The following is a 20,598-nucleotide window of genomic DNA, read 5'->3' on the forward strand; positions in this document are numbered from 1 at the left end:
CATCCACCATGTGGACCATTCAGATACTTTATGGTATTGATTGATGCCTCCAGCAGATGGTCACATGTATGTTTATTGTCAACTCGAAATGTTGCATTTGCAAGATTACTTGCTCAAATAATAAAATTGAGGAATCACTTTTCCGATTATACAATCAAGAAAATTAGACTTGATAATGCTGGTGAATTTACTTCCCAGACTTTCAATGATTATTGTATGTCTATGTGAATCATTGTTGAGCATCCTGTTGCTCATGTACATACACAGAATGGATTGGCTGAATCATTGATTAAACGTCTGCAAATGATTGCTAGACCAATGATTATGAAAACAAAACTCCCTATTTCTATATGGGGACGTGTACTTTTACATGCGGCTGCATTAATTCGCATCAGACCAAGTGCATATCATAAATACTCCCATTGCAGTTTGCATTTGGTAAAGAACCAGACATTTCTCATCTGAGAATTTTTGGATGTATGGTGTATGTGCCTATTGCACCACCGCAACGAAAGACAATGGGATCTCAAAGAAAGATTGGAATTTATATCGGTTATGATAGTCCATCAATCATTCGATATCTTGAACCTCAGACAGGCGACGTGTTCACAGCACGTTTTGCTGATTGTCATTTTAATGAGAAAATCTTCCAAATGTTAGGGGGAGACAAGAAACATACCGAAAAAGAAATTACATTGTATGTATCATCTGGATCCAAGAACACAACAATGTGAAAAAGATGTACAGCAAATTGTGCACTTGCAAAGAATAGCAAATCAAATACCAGATGCATTTACAGATGCAAAAAGGGTAACTAAATCATATATACATGCTGTAAATGCTCTTGCTCGAATTGAAATTCCAAAGAAACAAATTGAACAAAGTCATGATGTCGTAAAACGCCTGAAGCGTGGAAGGCCAGTCGGTTCCAAAGATAAAAATCCTCGAAAAAGAAAATTCATAGAGAAACACAATGATCACAAAATAGAGAATGATGTTCCTGAAAAAACACATGATGATCACAAAATAGAGAATGTTGTTCCTGAAGAAACACATGATGATGAAAATATTCTGTCAGAACCACAAACTGACGAGAATCATAAAATCTCTATCAATTATATTATTACTGGAAAAATATGAAACCGAAAAGATATATAAGAAATTGATGATATATTTTCTTATAATGTGGCAATCGACATCATAAATGATAATGAAGATCATAAACCAAAATCTTTTGGGGAATGTAAAAATCGGCAGGATTGGATAAAATGGAAATATGACATCCAGGTTGAATTAGATTCGCTAAATAAACGTAATGTTTTTGGACCTATAGTCCTTACACCTGAAGGTGTAAAACCTGTTGGATACAAATGGGTTTTTATTCGAAAGCGAAATGAGAAAAATGAAATAGTAAGATATAAAGCTCGATTTGTTGCACAAGGTTTTTCTCAAAGGCCTGGAATTGATTATGAAGAAACGTATTCTCCTGTGATGGATGCAATTACGTTTCGGTATTTGATTAGCTTGGCAGTATCTGAAAATTTAAAAATACGTCTTATGGATGTTGTTACAGCTTACTTATATGGATCACTTGATAGTAATATATATATGAAAATCCCTGAAGGATTTAAGATGCCTGAAGCACAAAGTTCAAAACCCAGAGAATGTTATTCTGTGAAATTACTAAGATCATTATATGGGTTGAAGCAATCCGGCAGAATGTGGTATAATAGGCTAAGTGATCACTTGATGAAAAAGGGATATGTAAATAATTCAATATGCCCTTGTGTTTTCATTAAGAAAACAACATCCGGATGCGTAATTATTGCTGTATATGTTGATGATTTAAACATCATTGGAACAAATAAGGAAATTCAAGAAGTTGTGTCATACTTGAAAGAAGAATTTGAAATGAAGGATCTTGGAAAAACCAAGTATTGTCTGGGTTTACAAATTGAACAAAAAGAATGTGGAATATTTGTTCACCAGACAAATTATACAGAAAAGATCCTTAAACGTTTTAATATGGACAAATCAAATCCTTTACTAAGTACTCCAATGATTGTTAGATCATTAAACATAGAAAAAGATCAATTCCGTCCATGTGAATATGAAGATATTCTTGGTCCAGAAGTACCATATTTAAGTGCTATTGGTGCCCTTATGTATCTTACAAATTGTACAAGGCCTGATATATCTTTTGCCGTAAATTTATTGACAAGATTTAACACATATCCAACAAAGAGACACTGGAACGGAATTAAACATATATTCCATTATCTACGAGGAACGGCAGACTTGGGACTTTTGTATTCAAAAGATGCTAGTCCAAGTATAATTGGTTATGCCGATGTTGGATACTTATCTGATCCACACAAGGCACGTTCCCAAACTGAATATGTATTTACTCGTGGAGGCACTGCAATTTCTTGGCGTTCACAGAAACAAACGCTCGTAACAACTTCATCAAATCATGCCGAGATTATCGCACTACATGAAGCAAGCCGTGAATGTGTGTGGTTAAAATCAATGACCCAACATATCCAAATCTCATGCGGATTATCATTCGACGAGAAGCATGTGATACTATATGAAGATAATGCTGCATGTGTTGCTCAAATGAAAGAATGATACATAAAAAGCGACAGAACTAAACATATTCCTCCTAAGTTCTTCGCATTCACCAAGGAGCTTGAGAAGAAAAAATATATTGATGTTCGTCACATTCAATCAAGTCAAAACTCATCAGATCTCTTCACAAAGACACTTCCTACGACAATATTCAGAAAGCACATATATAATATTGGGATGCGCAATCTTCGAAATCTGTGAAGAATTGTTCGTGTCAACATGAGGGGAGTTTACGTGACTGCACTCTTTTTCCCTTACTATGGTTTTTATCCCAATGAGTTTTTCCTAGTAAGGTTTTTAACGAGGCAGTATAAAAACACGTAATGAAGACAATCATTATGATCATCATCACAAGGGGGAGTGTTGAAAATTAATATTTTAATATTGAATATTTGAATATTGAATGTTGAATATTTGAACGTTGAAAATTAGGTAAAATTAGGTGTTGAATATTGAAATTTGTGTGTGATGATGAAGGTAATGATGTAATTTATTTTCGGATTATTTGTAAAAATTTTCTATAAATAGATCTCTCATTTGTGAAGAAAATCACAATTAAGTTGAGAGAAAAATATTATAGAGTGTGTAGTGTGATAATTTTGAGAGTTTAAGATTTTTACTTTTTACCGTAAATTTTTACTTTTTCACAACAACCTCATATTTATGTCTAATAATGAATTTGGTCCTCCTCATTATCCCACGTTTCTTTCAAGTAGACAATCAAGGCCCATGGAGTAGAAAAGATTATGGTCCCGTCATCAATGTTCAAAGCCCAGTAGACCCAATGAGAGACGGCACGTGTTAAAGGGGGAAGAAACACGCTTTCTGTTTTTGATGCAGACCGTCAGTTCAATCGACATTACCGTCTAAACACCTTCCTACTTACATATAAGATTCATATTTTGTGAGAGATGTCAATTTGATTCAAATTAAAAAATAATAATAATAATAATTTTAGTATAAAAATATTAATTTTTCATTAATCAGATCAAATTTGAAATCTGTTCTACAAAATTTATTCTAAGACCGTGTCATTGGAGTTTGTGTGCGATCTTACTTCAAATCAATTTAAGAGCATCGAATCTAATTCTAGCAAAAACCGGGCCGATCCAACTAAAATATGAAATAAAGTCAAAACTTTTTTCGCGTTTTTGAACAAAATATTGTGAAAAAAAAAAAAAAAACTTGATGCGTGGTGCTGTTTGGATATAAAATTAGTAAATTAATTTGAGATTTATACTAATTTAATTTTAAAATAGTCATCCAACCTTTCCCCTACTCTTCCTTTTGGTTATCCATTGACAATATATATTTATTTTATTACATAAATAAAAAGGAGCTCCCTCCGCAGCCCAACAAACAGGCCTTTTCTTTTCTGTAATCAATACTACTTACTCTACTTTTATCTACTCCTATGTCTTTCGTTGACTGACACAATTTTGTTTTTTACGATGGTCACCACAGCACTATTAATTACTCTGAAACTATATAAAAAAAAAAATACACCTATATTGTTTTTAAATTAATTAATTAAATTTAAAAATGTACAAGTAAATTCAAGATTTTTTTATTATAATATAATATTATCTATACTATTTTATTAAGTTTGAGACACTTAAAATAACTAATTTTGATGTCATGGTCTGTTTTAATAATTATATATATTAATAAAATATTAAAATTTTAACGTAAGTTATATGTAGTTCAACGGATAGAGTCATTGTTTCTTGGAATTTAGGTTTTAGGTTTAATTCTTACTGAGGTCATTTTTTTTATTCTTTTATTTTTTAATTTATATATCAAAATTACAGTGTATTCTCTCATTATTTCTTATAATTATATTTTGATATTTATTTAAATATAAATCAAATGAATTATAAAAAATATTATATAAACATTAGTCCGTGTGCGATCATTATCCCATAAACTAATAATGTCGGCACATAGCAAAATAAATATATTTTTAACAAATTATACTCAATTTAATTCACAATAAATGCATTATCATGTACATTACATTTAATAGTTTTAACCTTATTTATATATATATTTTATTTTATTATTAACATAATCGAGTATCTCATCGTAAGTTTTTTTTTTTAATGATGTTAACCATCGAAGAAAATCATATAGGAAGCGAAGCGGTGCATTTTTGCAGTATATGGATTATGGAGCGTAACAGGAAGAATGTTGGAATAATAGAAGGCAAACGGTGATGGAAAAACCAAAACCCCAAGTTCAAAATGGCGGCTCCATGATCCCCCAGCCTTGAAACAACTTTCATTTCAGCGCGCTAGGCCCAAATTCCACCACGGAGAATAGATCAAAGATTGAGAAGTTTTACTCTTAACCCAAAGCTTTCTTTACATTCGTTTGTGCTCAGAGAGAAAATACAAGTCGGGAATGATGAAGAACAGAAACGAAATGAAATCAACGTCAAAGGAGTACTCTGACTTTGGGCTGGCTTTGAAGATACAAACTGAATCGTCGGAATTTGAAAAGACCAGGGCTTTTCCCCTCAATCAATATCAGTTTACCCCGTCTGCCGCAGGCGGCGGCCGCGGCGGTGGACCTTTCTTTTGGGACATTTCAAGTGTCCAGGCATGTGGCACTGATGAATTCTATGCTGCTGGTACCGCAGGTTTCCCACAATTCTTTTCAGAGCTTCTTGTCAAGTCTCTTCATGGTCTTCTTCTACCGTTTGATGTCTTTATCTTCGTGTGTGTTTTTTTTTTTTTTGGCTTTTATTTTTTCAGTCGAGAAAGGGTTCAAGTTAGACAGAGAAAATAAAGTAACAACGCTTTTGATCTAGAGATAATTGAATGTTATTGTTGGTTTGTTTTATTATCACAGGAGGCGGCGGAATGGCAGCGTCTGAAAATTCTTTATTCACGGCCTCTCAGCTGCATGAATTAGAAAGACAGCAGATCATACAGAAGTACATGATGGCCTCTATACCTGTTCCTCATGAATTAATGTTATCTTTTTCAAGAACATCATCATCTCTTGCTGGTGCCCCACAGTCTAAGAGTATACATTTTTTCCCGAGTATATATTAAAAATAATTTTCATCTGATTAGTCCATCTTTTCCAGTTACTTTTTTTGCTTTCATAGTGTGTGGTGTAGCATCCGGTTCTGGTGTGGATTCAAGATTTTCATCTAGTAAGTTGGATCCAGAGCCATGGAGGTGCAGAAGAACAGATGGTAAAAAATGGAGATGCGCGAGAAACACGGCGGCTGAACAGAGATATTGCGAACGCCATTCCCACAAGAACAAACCCCGTTCAAGAAAGCATGTGGAAGCTAAATGTAGTACGCAGTCCCTTCAAGCCCCATCAACCTCTCAGTTCCCTGTGATAGCCCCAGGAGTTGGTACCGTACCATATGACCAATCTAGGTGAGTTAATTACAGTGGCTAAAATTAGTTCCTATTTTCAAAGTTTCAAAAAATTGAATCAAAATAAGAAAAGTAAATTTGCAAAAACAATCATGTCTGGAGCTCTAACTTGGTTGCCGTTATATTTCATTATGTTTTTGGCAAATAACAAACTATTTTAGAATGTTAGTAGAGGCATAAAAACAAGCAAACAAACAAGCAAGTAGGACCTTAAGTTTCTAATTTTTACATTTACATGTGCGTCACGTCATTTTCCCTGGTATTATTGTAACAATTTCTTGTTCTTATCTTATGTTTGATGTATTAAATGGTGTGCCATGTGGATGTCGTCGTCTGACCACTTGTTGGCATGCACGCTCATTTATTACATACATACATATANGTAGCGGCACCGCTATTCCTGTCTCTACGTGTAGTTACGGACACCAAATGCACCAGATAGCGTCAAGATTGGACCTAATGAATAGAGACCACACACACCACCAAAAGAATGTGTCCCAATCTCAAGCACTGCATAAACAAGATTTCACGGCCCCTGTCGCGAATAGATTTGAATTCAGTCGTGGGGAGTACTGCAATTCACTTGTCTCTTCCAAAATGACATCTTTTCAAGAGAATTTGTCTCTGAATTCTAACAGACCCCACGCAACACCACCACATTTCATTGACGCTTGGGAACAAAAAGGGATTAAAGGGCTGTCACCGTCTTCTTTGACATTATCCATGTCGTGGAATCTGAATGATGAAGGGAATGAAAATGACCGTGATTTCGGGGTTGGGATTAACGAGTCCGAGATACCTGGTGGACCATTGGGTGAAGCATTGTGTCTTGGAAATGCTAGTAATTCAAATTTCCGATCGCCAAGTGACTATACCTACACTAGTAACTCCTGTGAAGATGGTAGTCATGCATCCAAATTTATTCGTTGACAACTCAATATAACGTTAGCGTTGGTTTGTTTACTGATTCAAGTGTTGGAAGTCCTCTGATCGGATGTATTTTTTTTTTTGACATTTAGTTTCGTAATTTTTGTATTCTCGACTTGTTTTATGCAACTTCCGTTTTTGTTTCTATGTATGCTTTGATACATGGGTTAAACATATGTATCCTCCTTAGGCTTGGTTATGTTCGCATAAATTTCGCATGTATACTGAAATAATCTACACATATCAATAGGATCACAGGATTAAAATATAGAAATAAAATAAGAAATCACCACTACAAAAACGGCAAAAATCCGATGTCGTAGCCATTTAAAAATTTGTTGTAACTGGGGGTGTTGTTGAAAGTCCGTTCAATGACAACGGTTTTTATCCATTGTGGTAGATCAAAACCGTCGCACATAAAAATAGCGACGGTCGTGATTGCTACCGTCGCTAATTTAAAATAAGCGACGGTAGCAATCACGTCGCTTGTTAAATCAAACCGTCGCTCATTTAAAATTAGCGATTGTAGTAATCACGACCGTTGCTAATGTTAGCGACGGTCATATTTCAAGAATTCCGTCGCTAATTTGTTTCGAAAAATAAAAAAATACTTTTAATAATTTAATAAATCTAAAAGAAACTAATAATCCAAACTAAAATTGTGTAAACGAAAAAAAATTTTTATGTGTTGTGAAGTAGTAAAATCGTGTAAAAGAGAAAAATTTTAAGTGTTATAAAGTGTTTAGAAAAATTTTTCGTGTTGTGTGAAAATGATAAAATTGTGTAAGATAAAAAAATTTTAAGTGTTGTGTGAAGTGATGAAATGGTGTAAGAGAGAAAAAATTTAAGTGTTATGAAGTGGTGAAAAAAAATTTAAGTGTTATGTGAAGTGATAAAATGGTGTAAATATATTTATAGACAGTTTGCGACGGCTTTTGGTTAGCGACGGTAATGATAAACTGTCGCATATTTTTATTTGACAACGGTTTGGATTCAAACCTTCGCTAAAATTAGCGACGATTTCAAAACTATGTCGCTAATTTTAGCAACGGGTTTATTAAAACTGTCGCTTAATTTAAAGATGCGACGGGTTTTTTTAAAACAGTCGCTAAAATTAGCGACTGTTATTTCAAAACCGTCGCAAATTTAAACGTAGCGACAGTTTTGACAAACCGTCGCTAAAATTAGCGACGGTTTTTGAAATAACCGTCGTTAAATATTGAAACGTTTTCCAAAACCATTGTTGTTTGTCAAAAAAACCACGCTAAAATTAGCGGCGGTTATTTAAAAACCGTCGCAATTTAAACGTAGCGACGGTTTTGACAAACCGTCAACGTTTTCCAAAACCGTTGTTGTTTGTCAAAAAAACCACGTTAGTCGACAACGGTTTCTTCAAACCGTTGTCAATTGTCCAAAAAAACACGCTAATCGACAACAGTTCATAGAACCGTTGTCGTTGACCCCAAAAGACAACGGTTTTCGATAAAACCGTTGTTAAAAAACATACGACAACGGTTTTTGTGAAAAACCGTTGTCGTATGTGTGTTGTTGTATGCAGAATTTCTTGTAGTGAATTTATATGTAAATTTATTTTTTCGGTAATATTTTAATCTTTTTAAAAAATAACAAATAAGACTATATATTTGGAATTATTAATTCATACGGGTTGATCATGACATAATATAATTTCCAAAAACCATAAACTATAATACAGTAACCTAATTGGAATAAAAAAATTGTAGAGAACATAGATAACAATCACTGATAATCTCCATCCACTACAACAAAAATGGCTTTTCGCAGCGCGCAAATACTCTTTCCGCGGCACACATTGCACGCTGCGAAATTGCAAGCTGTTGAAAGTTCGAGTTTATCCGCAGCGTGCGCATGCACGCTGTTAATACTACTATCAACGGCGTGCATTTGTACGCCGTTAATACAACTATCCGCAGCGTGCAATGCACGCCGTTAATATTAAAAAAAATTTAAATATTAACGACAGTTTTGAAATTAACCGTCGCTAATTTGCGACGGGTAAATACAAACAATACCGTCGCTAAAGAAACGACGGTGTTTAAATTTAGCGACGGTTACAAAACTGTCGCTACATTTAGCGACAGGTCATACAACCGTCGCTAAATTTTGCGTAAAAATAAAAAAAAATTACTTTTATAATTTAATTAATTTTAAAAAAAATTCCATTAAAACTATCATCTCTTAAATAACACTTAAAATATTAACCAAAAATTTTAAAAAAAATGTACTAAAACCAAAATTAAAAACGCAAGTTTAAGTGTTGTAAAGTGATATGCAAGTGGAACGGAAATCGGATATTTATAGACAATTTGCGATAATTAGCGACAGTTTTGCATTAAACCGTCGCTATTAGCGACGGTTTAAACATAACTGTCGCCGATTTACAACTATTAGCGACAGTTCAATTAAAACCGTCACTAAAAGCGACGGTTATTTATTAAACCGTCGCCGATTTTAAATCGGCGACGGGTTATTTTATACTGCCTCTAAATATAGCGACGGTTGTTAAAACCGTCGCAACGTTACATTAGCGACGGTTTATTACACCGTCGCTAATTTAAAAATTCACCCATTTCAACGGCGTGCTTTTACTGCACGCCGTGAATGCATAGAATATTAACAGCGCACTTTATTGCACGCTGCGGATAGTATATCATATGACTTTTCGCAGCGTGCTTTTAATGCGCGCCGTTAATATATGTTATTAACGGCGCGCAGTAAAAGCACGCTGCAGAAAGTATATAATATTTACAGCACACATATATGCACGCTGCGGATATTACTTTCCGCAGCGTGCTTTTACTGCACGCCGTTAAAAGTACTATTCACAGCGTGCTTTTAATGCACGCTGTTGATGATGCGCTGCGGAAAGTCATTTTTGTTGTCGTGATCTCATCTCTAAATTCAAGTATATACAACCAAATTGAGCTTATGTTTGCCCATTATTTTAGTATTTAATATTAATTTATCTAGCTAGTTCGAAGTAATTGTCACTCAGAATCAATATCGATGAGCAGCTTTCTATTTCTACCTTCAAAATGTTCCCTTTAGCTTGACAAGCTCAAGTTAGCCTTATAGCTAGAGGGGTTTACCAGACAATTAATTAGTCCACAATTTACTGAATTTATTATTTATTACCTACTAAAATAACCGATCTAGTTCAAGCGCAATCCGCCCTTTTGAAAGAAAATATCTTAAATTAGTGAAAGATATTCAACTGAAATGAATTTACAGGGTCAACCCGACCGTGTTGTTGGGAAAGACCACCCAACCACATATGATCGGGTCTCTTGAAACCCTACCCAAGCATTATCCTCCGACCATCGGCAATCACATTTACGATAATATAAACATCAGGATCTCTATTTATGTACATACTTTGAATTTCATCCATCATTCATGGCGCAGACACATATATGATATGATTTAAGAAAATAAAGTATGCATTTGTTAATATATTTATAATTATATTATATAAGCTATTATTTATTAAATTTGAATTTTTAACGTCTTTGATGTCTCAATGTGACATCAAACTAAATCTACGTATTTCAACTAAACAACATGCAAATATTAACAACAAAGATAGAAAAAGTGAATCGTATATAAGAGGCTAGGAAAAAACTTCTTGGTATGAATTTATTTAGAAAATATCTGTATAAGTTTCAAAAACCGACTTTTCAAAAACCAAAACGGATATTGTACATATTTTTAAGATGCATGCACACAAGAAGTTGTTTGTTTCAAAAAATAATAATTTATTAGTTTGATAAATGTTACAACGTGAGAAACATCTCATTCACACATGATATATGAATGAATATATAGGGTCTATTGTTAAAAACTAGCCATTTGGTCATATGTCGTTCTACATCATAATTTTTAATATTCAATACATTGAATTATTCAATTACTTTACACGAGAAACAAGAAATGAAGAAAGGGAAATTGGCCTTCAGTCCCCAGCCGTCGTTTTTTGTTGTGTTCAGTCCCTGCATATTTTTTTAATACCACATTTCTACATGAAGTGTACCACATTTCCACATGAAGTGTACCACATTTTGTATGACATAGTACCATAATTTTATGGGTAGGGAGTGAACCCAAAGAAATATTTTGATTGGAGATTTTTCACCAACAATTGAAAACCCGATGGTTTGATGGGGCTAATTGTAGAATTTGTCGATCCATCAGAAGTAGGGGTGTTCATCGGTCGGTTCGGTTCGGTTTTCGGTTTTTTATTTCGGTTTTTTCGGTTTTCTGTTTTAGAAATATATAATCCGATATCCGAACCATTTTTCTTCGGTTCGGTTTTCTACCAAAACAGTTCGGTTATTTCGGTCGATTAATTCGGTTTTGGTATAATTATTTAAATTAATAATATAAATATATTATAAAATATTATATGTTAACTTTCTACATATTTTCTTAGTAAAATATTTAAATATAAGGTCTAAATTAATTAAACAAACAACAATCAACTTTTCAAAATAGTTTTTCATTCACTAAATATCATATCAAAATATATAATAAAAATTAAAATATAAAAAATTATTAATTTAATGAAATTTCGGTTTTTTCGATTTTTTCGATTGACATATATAATCCAAAACCAAACCAAATAAACTTCGGTTTTAACATTTATATCCGAATTACAAAATTCGGTTTTCGATTTGGTTCGGTGTTCGGTTTTTTCGGTTTGGATTTTCGGTTTTTTCGGTTTTATCCGAAATTTGAACACCCCTAATAAGAAGCAAAGCCCGATGTTGTGAGCCAGATATCAAGACCCATTTTTATCATTTCTTGTTTATAAAATTAATTTTGTAGTTGATGAATTAAGTTAATTAATGGGATTAGTAAACACAAGGACCAATATAGAAAGAGATTGACCCAACAAATAAATATGCCAATTTCCAAACTTGAAACCCATGCGTACCAATTTCCATTTCAAGGACGAGTGCAAGAAAAAAAAAAGAAATAAATATGGCACAATATATGTATTCATGTAAGAGCATGGTTCGTCCTTGCGATTGCGGAGAATGTTGCGGAAGCATATGTTCTAGTTTTATTAACGTTTTGTGAAACGATCACGGTTATCGTCATGAAAATTTTTTTATAATAAAAATGAATATAATTTAGGAAAATTTGAAAACATTCCGCAACGATCGTGACAGTTGCAAAATTGTCGTTTTGTTATGTGACGATCGCAAAATCATCGAAATTCCAAAAATCGACTTTATAGTTATACAACTATTTTAGTCTAGAATTTTGTCGCGGCACTTGTTGTTCCTGTTTCGGAACGCTGTTCTGACCGTTTTATTGCTCCAAAATGTGAAATCGCTCACCTTAGACGCCCTTACCCCCGGCCCGACAAGATTGTGAGAGAAGGTAAATCATGGTGACTCAGACAACCAACAACAGTTAGACCTTATGCTACGCCGCAAACAAGGAGCTCCCCACATTGGAGGGAATTTAACTCCCACACTGTCGCTCAGTGTTCTGACCGTTTTATGATGGCAAACCATGTGTAATAGAAAGTGCAACTAAATTTAAAACAAGAATTCCAATGTTGGTTTGTATCTAATCTACCAAATTTCTGAGGTTTTACAAGTCTAATAATAAGGATGCATCTTTGTTAGAACTAGAAGCCGCATTTCTACTGCTACAAAAGCTCCACTCATCAGATCCGTTCACGCAGCTCCCGCACTTCCCCACAGTTCTCACGCTCTCGATCAGCTCCTCCGTCTTCTCTTCCTCCTCCAAAATCTCCATCAACTGCTCCGGGCTAATAACTAACTTCACTTTCCAAAACCCACGCGCCGCCGCCCTCCTTGATGCGGCCGACTTCTTCGTGAACCCAGCTGGGCTATGAAACGACATCCTGTAGGGAGCCGCCGCACCAGGTTGATCCGGGGCGCTGTTAGTTCTCACGTGCCCCAACCTCGCCGCCTTTGATCCAGTACTGCCGCTCGTGACGATGTTGCCCAGCAGCGGAAGCAAGTGGTAAGACTCTCCGGCGGTGAGGAGTTGGCTGTGGGGTAACGGCTTCCAGAAGAGGTCGTGGCCCCGGAATATCCCGTGACCGGGAAACTCGTCTGTGATGGATTCCACCGTCACTGGGGTTTGGAATTCCATTACGCCGCCGTTTAAAGTCGTAACTTTGATAACGGCCGACTTGTCGCCGTCTCCCATCCCTCCGATCGAGCAATTCCCCATATATATTATCTGGATTGTTCCTGTATGACATACATTTGTGTGGTATTTATTTGCAGGTAAAGTGATGGAAGCATTGTGGCTTTACTCCTTTACTGGACATCATGATGATGATGATGAAAGGTAAAGTAGTAAATAAACACATAAGAACAAAAAATAAAAGAGTAATTCTTTGTGAGACGGTTTCACGAATCTTTATCTGTGAGACGGATCAACTCTATCCATATTTACAATAAAAAGTAATATTCTTAGCATAAAAGTAATATTTTTTCATGGATGACCCAAATAAGAGATCTGTCTCACACCATATCACAAAATACGACCTGTGAGATCGTCTCACAAAAGTTTTTGCCAAAATTAAGAATAACTTTTCTCCGAAATAAAATGTCTGTTTTTTAATTAATTAGTGGATTGGAAAAATTTTAAATGAATTGAATTAGAAATTAACCATAGGTACAAGTTGATATATTTCTAGTTTGACCATGTATACGGTAGAGGAAATTCAAAAAGTGACACTAATTAAAATCGCAAGTATTTGCATGAAACCATGTTTCCGATTTAAATATTTTAAACGGTATAATAAATAAAGTCTTGTATTCTGGTTACTATGAACGATATAACTTGAGGATGATTAATTACTAGTCATATACATAATCCTAGAACACAAACAATTCTAGTAGTATTTGAGGATTAATTGTCGGGTCAAAGATTGGAGCAAAATGGCAACTTTTGCTTTTTTGTCATTCACATTCCACGTATCATACCAAGGTTTGGCTTTCACATATTGTCCCAAGTGTAGCCAACAACATATCATTGCTTTTGCAGTATATGATACATATTTTTCTATACACAATATTGTATTTTTCATATTCAACAATTAAAATAATGCCCAACTTTCAAAATTTTGATTATGATATTTGGAAGCGATTATTGAATATGGAAAAATATGAAGTGGCCGACCCTCGAAACCATCCTTTTTAGCCGTTCCTAGAAGATGGATGGTCCTCGAATCCCGATTGTTCTTGTCCTGATGATACATGCTTTAGTTGTGTAAATATTCTACACCCATCAATCAATGGCATTCTCACCTGACCTTGTCCCAGGATTGAAAAGTCGGTCTCTGTCTGTTATAAATGGGTGAATGCCATTGTCAACACCACCAATAACAACGAACATCTCACACAAACCTTCTTCCCCTGCCAACTTACATTTGAAAGAAACCAGCGCCCTGTGGAGCTTTCCATTTGCTGGGAGGAGATTAGAGGAGAGAACAGAGTCGTTCAAGGAGAGGATCTCATTTCGGACGACAATGGAGATGATTTTGGTGGAGGGTAAGTAGGATTGGACGTTGCTCTTGACCCATGACAGGGTTTGTTTCGGGTCTCTAATCTTGGCCATGTACTCGTTGCCAAGGCGGACTATGAACTCAAGGCCCGAGTTGGAAAATTCTTTGAGGACGCATGGATCAGCGTCGTAGAGCTTCATTCTGGTGGCGCCGATGGATTTGAGGAGAGGCTTCTCGTCCTCCGGGTGGGGCAGATAGCCGACAATCTGCCCGTAGTTAATGCCAACAGACACCGAAGCTGGTATAAGAATGTTGCTAGTGATACTGCGACATTGCAACAAACCACTCACGGTATTTGGGCAAAACATTCTTAGATTTGATTTCAAACAGTTCACTTACTGAAAATCGAGAACAATGATCATAAAGCAACTTACTTCGAAATAATGAGCAGAGACGTGGGGCGGCCAAGTAGAGGAATGAGGTCCATTTCGATTCACATGAATCAGTTGCTTTTCTGACAATGAGAGAGTACTCACTCAAAGAGAGTGGAGCAAAAAGTAGAAGGAATGATTAACGAAGCTTGGCTCCAAAAAAAAGAATCTTAATGTTATTATATTTTTTACTAAAGGAGTAAAGGTGAATGGAGTGAACAAAAATAATGACACCTCCTGCTCCCTATTCCTTCGGCTACAAATTCAAGCTCGCCAAACATGAAATATGGATTTGATTATTGAGAGTATACGCACGATTTAATAAGAAAAACAAAGTTTCTTACGTTTTAAGCCGGAGTTTGACCGACAAGGCTCTCAATCCCTTGTTACCTGTTTTTGCAAGACAAGCGCTACGAGTACCAAAATAAGGAACTTGATTTCAATAATTTAGAAGACTATCCATGTATTTATTTCCTAGCTGGGAAATAATTAACTCAGCTTCATGATGTGGTACTGTGGTGCGGCTCAATGGGATCTACCTTCCTGCTTACTTTTTTAGCTTCATATGCGGTATTTCTCAAAGACAAGGTGAATTATTGGACTGAGCTGGATTTGAAACAGCCTAAACATGTTGTCACTGAATTTACGGTCAGTCCCCATCGATACTCGGGCATCAATCCAGAAATAATCAATTTGATGCTTTGGGGAGACTTGTTGCCGGGTTGCTCCAAACATGGCATTTTCAGTGTGTTTCCTAGAATATCCGCTTTAGACGCAACTAATCTCAATGGTACCATTTGATGATAACTTTTCCCCAACCTCAAGCGTTGTTGAAGCTCCGAAATCATCTTTATTCCTAAAATTTTTGCAATTCTTGATTGAGAATGATGTCTGCATATATCGGTTGATCTTTAGATGTTCCTTGACATCAACATCTTTTGCAGCAACATCCAAATCCTCAAGGCTTTCTGTGACCATCTGTTACCTAAATAATATACTTCATCTTCCAGTAGTACTTCGAGTTTCTCCCAGGAATCCTCGGTGTCCTTCGACAGTCCAGAAAGCTAAGGATTCATTTTCTCCCGTAATGGACTCCGGGCTTCTGGATTTGGCATTTTCTGTAGATCACCAATATTGCTAACATGATCATTAAGACAGTTATATCACTAGCCACAATCTCAGGAGGCCAAAACACTACCCAGCTTCTTCTTGTTGTTGTAAATTATTAAAGCTTCTTGCTTTTGGCATCGTGACATGGCCGTGCAAACAATGTCTAGCGTCTTCTGGCCCATGAGACAATATATGCGGGGGTGCCATGTTTGATAAGTCCACAAAATATTATTTTCCCTTTACTAAAACCTAGCTTAGATGTTTATTATTTGCCCATGACAACTTTCATTCCATAGTAAAAAGCCAGGATGTAGTTAGAGATTTGAAGATACCAGTAGGAAGATGGAATCGTTTCTCTTAAGTTTCAGTATTCAGTATATGCATAAAAAAAATACAACCATTAGCATTAATAAATACATCCAGGATAAGCAAGAAAGTGTTCTAATCATAGTAAAGGGCAGTATCCAGGAGTCTAATGTCATGGACTAGCCTATGATTTGGTGCATTGGGACCATGTCTCACATATTTTTAAGGGAATGCTGCCACTGAAACTCGAGGTTAAATGCTTAAGATGTGGTTTTATCCATCGCACAATCGATCAACTGTACTCGTGAAAGTCATTGGAAATGTAAGTGCATGAGCAGCATAAACAAAGCCATTCCAGTGCTTTCGAGAAAGAAAGCATATGAGGCAAGTCCGATATGTAAGAAATGCAGAATATGGAATTACAAGCGAAGAAATCTGGAAATTCTGATGTTCCTAATGTATATGTATACAAGGAACTAGATTTTGAGAAATATGGAATATGGAATTACAAGCGAAGAAACCTGGAAATTCTGATGTTCCTAATGTATGCATACAAGGAACTAGATATTCAGGCAACTGCGCACACATCTTTTGAGTAAGGTCAAATGAAAGGTTCAATTTTCAAGAACCAAGAAATCAAATTGAAACACAAATCAAGCAGTAAATATTAGGTTTTATGCAGCTGTTATACAAATAATAACCAGGTACTATCAATAAGGAATCATGATCCCAATCGACCTGTATCAGCTAAATGATTATAAATGGATAATGTCATTATTTACCGAGTTAAACATGCAATGGGTACTGAGATTACCAATCAAACCAATACTTCCATAAAGAGAACTTCAATTTAGTGCAAAATGGGAATACAGTTATCAATTGCTCTTCTCAAAACAAACCGCACGGGGATAACTTGGAAAACTACCAACCATGAGAAAATCCGTAATGTTAAATCCCAAACGAAATGAAATATTTGAACTTGCTCTTTTTGAAATTTACTCCAGCCGAAAAATGAAAATCAACACAAATCAATCCTATTATGACACAACTATAGCACAAGGACTTCCACTTTTGCCATTTGATGGGTCACCTGTGGGCCGTAACGAGGGTCTCGATGAACTTCAAACCATCGAACCTTGGAGAATATTCATCCTTCTTCCCCACGAGTGCCAACGAGTTTGTTGGTTTGCCCTACAAAAAGAATAAGATTCAGAAAACAAAGTCGAAAGAACTATCAAATAATGCGCCAAAAAACTGGAAGAGGGCAACAAATAGGAAAGGGTGGAGACAGGAACTGGAATGAGCGTGGCTATTTTACGTATTTGGACGTCAGATTTTATGTATTTGCAGTTGAAAATTAAATATAAATTTTTTTATTTTATTCCAATTCGTAGGTGACTGTCCCAGCAAATATGGAAACAAGAAAAAGCGCATTCTCAAGAAAGATGGCATTTTAGAGTGGACATATCCAACAAATCTAGCAATTAAATCACCAAAACAAATTTGAATCGCACATCGTTCAATCCCATTAGAAAGAAGTTGAAATTTTTGGTGAAAGGAACTACGATATGATTGGTAAAAAGGAAGAAAACCTGATTGATGCAGGGGAAGAGAGTGACGGCACGATCGGCGCAGGTGGTGGAAGAAAAAGCGGCGGTAGAAACGGCCAATACCGATGCAACGAAAGTCCAAGAAACCCTCATCTTCCACCGTCCAATCGTAAATGTTCCAAAGATATACCGTAGAGCCCAATCTTAACCGACGAAATCAGACGAACCCTCGAAGCCGGATCTCGACGCCGTATCGCTATTCACCTCTCGCTCTCTGTGCTCCTCTGCGCTAAATTTATTTAACCGACAAAAAATAAAAATATTACACCACTGATATTATTTTCAATAGATATAAACAAAAGTAATAATAATAATAATAATAATAATAATAATAATTGTTATTATATTTCAATATAGAGACAAAATTATTATATATATGAAATTATTATATTTCAATATAGAGACAAAATTATTATATATGTGAAAAAATTTAATAGTATAAAATAGAAAACAAACAACATTGACTAAACTTGCATTTAAAAGATTATTTTACTTACTAACTCCAGAAAATATACAGCTGATAATAGCTTCGCAAAAATCGAATAATCACTTTTGCAAACACTCATTTATTTTCGTTCGTTGTTTGAACATCTTAGCTTCAAAATATTTAATTATTCAGAAAAAAAATTTTGAGACGATTTTATAGATCAATTTTGTGATAAAGGTCTTCTATCTGGATCATTCATAAAAAAAATTATTATTTTTTTTTCAAAAATATTACTTTTTATTGTAAATCTGATCGTCTCACAAGAAACGTACTTTTAATTATTTATCTTGAAATAAGCACTATCACTTGAATATCGACTCCAATGGTTTAAAATTGAAAGAAAAGAATTTTTGATAGATAGCAACTCAACCAATCTGAAAAATTAGTAACAAAATTGGGGCAGAGTGGCTACATTTCATCGATTAAATTACAACTCGAAAGCAATAGGATATGCAGTCGTAGAGTTCTTGCAGGTAGATCAACAAACGTAGATACATCAAAAACTGGAGTTGATTCCAAATGAGCCCTCGCCACAACGCTGATGAACTTGTTCCATCCTTTCAACTGACTTGCACACGCCGCTACAGCTCCAATCAACTCTCACAAAATTTTTTTGTTGTATATATTATGAGTTTATTGTTAGCTTTCTTCATAAGAGAACAATGTGGTCCATCAATACATACAATTGATTAGCAATCAATTTAAAGCATATGAAAAGTTTTCCAATTAGCCTTTTTGGAAGGGTGGCTTTTTTTCTTTTGAAAAAAAATAAATAAAAGATTATTTTGTTAAGTGTCTTGTCTCGCTTTCAAAATTAATGTAACATGTATAAAACCAAGGTAAAAACTTATGTGAGACGGTTTCACGGGTTGTATTTTGTGAGAGGATCTCCTATTTGGGTCATCCATGAAAAAGTATTACTTTTTATGGTACGAGTATTACTTTTTATTGTGAATATCAATAGGGTTTATCCGTCTCACAGATAAAGATTTATGTGACCATCTCACAAGAGATCTACCCTAAAACCAAACACCTGGACGACGGCTTTTCAAAATTTCTTTCTTCGTGGATGAGAATCACTGGTAGAATACGCAATTCAATCGTTATTATAAGTCCATAAGATTACTCAATGATTGTATACATCTGTACGAAAATATCTGTCATATTCTCGAAGACTAGTATGCCCCCTTTATGAATTCTGATAATTTTCCAAACTGAGTAAAATTTAGAAAATATAGCATTGTTGAAAATTCTAGAAGATTTAAATCGATATTTAATCGAGTTCAAACTCGTTGCTTTGTTCGAAGAAAAAACAACTCTGTGTTCGTTCACCTAAATCAGTAGTTTCTGATTATTCAACTTCAGATCTTGAAGTTCAAATCTCAATCCTACATTAACATAGAAACTGAAAAGTAGGTCCCTCTGATTGCAAAATTGAAAGAGAATTTGGATTCCGATTGCAGGAAACAGTCAAAGATTCAATTCACGAATAGTAGAAAACAAAACTCATTTACTATATCGCTATCCATAATCAAGACCAATTTCAAGATCCATTTCGTAGACCAAAAAAAAGAAGGTGGTCGTGATAAATTTGATTACATGATCCGATAAGCATACTTGCTGTTGGGGGGGCGGGGTAACAAAATAGATCTACACAGAGGGCAAGTGACTTGTCCCTCGTCAACCCATGTATCCAAACAATCCCTATGGAACACATGGGTACAGTTACACAGCTCTCTGATCTCATCACTCCGTTTTACAAATTCCAAGCATATAGTGCATACCTTTTGGTCAGAATCAGAGGCCATCTCCCCTAGTTTTTGAATAAAATCTTGATACTGAATTATCGGGACCTTTTTCTTGATCGCTGCAGTGACTGTGTGGACCGGGATTGGGACGAGCGAAGGGGATGAGCCGTCTAAAATGAAAATATAATTGTTGTCCCTGGAATTGGTGTCTTCTTGTTCTTGCTCGGGGGGTGGTTTGTAGATACCCAGACGAGTGAGTACCATCGTGAACATGAATCTGAGATGGGTTAATATGTCGAGAGAGGTAATTAAGCTGGGCAGTTTGATTTTGATGGCGTGGTAGAGGAAACCCATTGCTTACCTTGCAACAAAGAGATGGAAGGACTGAGTGGAGGATTCTTGGAATTAATAATTAA

At 35.3% G+C, this 20,598-nt stretch overlaps 2 protein-coding genes across 3 annotated transcripts; one reads left to right on the forward strand and one right to left on the reverse strand.

The window, feature by feature from the left end:
* The first annotated feature begins 4,733 nt into the window (after nucleotides 1-4,733).
* On the forward strand, nucleotides 4,734-7,115 carry LOC140990114 (growth-regulating factor 8-like). The gene is made up of 4 exons (XM_073459693.1): nucleotides 4,734-5,272; nucleotides 5,485-5,661; nucleotides 5,747-6,029; nucleotides 6,416-7,115. Exons 1-4 carry the CDS (start codon nucleotides 5,035-5,037, stop codon nucleotides 6,957-6,959), a joined length of 1,242 nt encoding a protein of 413 aa, XP_073315794.1. The 5' UTR covers nucleotides 4,734-5,034; the 3' UTR covers nucleotides 6,960-7,115.
* Nucleotides 7,116-13,369: 6,254 nt separating this feature from the next.
* On the reverse strand, nucleotides 13,370-18,235 carry LOC140989152 (glucan endo-1,3-beta-glucosidase 11-like). Of its 2 annotated transcripts, XM_073458271.1 has the most exons (4): nucleotides 17,930-18,234; nucleotides 15,266-17,528; nucleotides 14,925-15,025; nucleotides 13,370-14,814 (listed from the first exon to the last, which is right to left on the reverse strand). In XM_073458271.1, the coding sequence occupies exons 3-4, from the start codon at nucleotides 14,975-14,977 to the stop codon at nucleotides 14,274-14,276; spliced, it is 594 nt and encodes a 197-aa protein (XP_073314372.1). In that variant the 5' UTR covers nucleotides 14,978-15,025; nucleotides 15,266-17,528; nucleotides 17,930-18,234; the 3' UTR covers nucleotides 13,370-14,273. The 2 variants fall into 2 exon arrangements, with proteins under 2 accessions (XP_073314372.1, XP_073314371.1); XM_073458270.1 differs by having other exon boundaries at nucleotides 13,371-14,814; nucleotides 14,925-17,528; nucleotides 17,930-18,235.
* Between the last annotated feature and the right edge of the window lie 2,363 nt (nucleotides 18,236-20,598).

The sequence above is a fragment of the Primulina huaijiensis genome, chromosome 12 (genome assembly GCF_012295235.1).
Source record: "Primulina huaijiensis isolate GDHJ02 chromosome 12, ASM1229523v2, whole genome shotgun sequence".
Lineage (NCBI taxonomy): Eukaryota > Viridiplantae > Streptophyta > Magnoliopsida > Lamiales > Gesneriaceae > Primulina > Primulina huaijiensis.

What these genes read in the sequence shown, in the direction of transcription:
- LOC140990114 (XM_073459693.1), top strand. Translation starts at nt 5,035, where the DNA reads ATGATGAAGAACAGAAACGAAATGAAATCAACGTCAAAGGAGTACTCT. An exon ending in CTATGCTGCTGGTACCGCAG is followed by an intron (nt 5,273 to 5,484) that starts GTTTCCCACAAT and finishes TTATTATCACAG; the next exon opens with GAGGCGGCGGAATGGCAGCG. An exon ending in TGGTGCCCCACAGTCTAAGA is followed by an intron (nt 5,662 to 5,746) that starts GTATACATTTTT and finishes TTGCTTTCATAG; the next exon opens with TGTGTGGTGTAGCATCCGGT.
- LOC140989152 (XM_073458271.1), bottom strand. Translation starts at nt 14,977, where the DNA reads ATGGACCTCATTCCTCTACTTGGCCGCCCCACGTCTCTGCTCATTATT. An exon ending in TCTCTGCTCATTATTTCGAA is followed by an intron (nt 14,815 to 14,924) that starts GTAAGTTGCTTT and finishes GCAATGTCGCAG; the next exon opens with TATCACTAGCAACATTCTTA.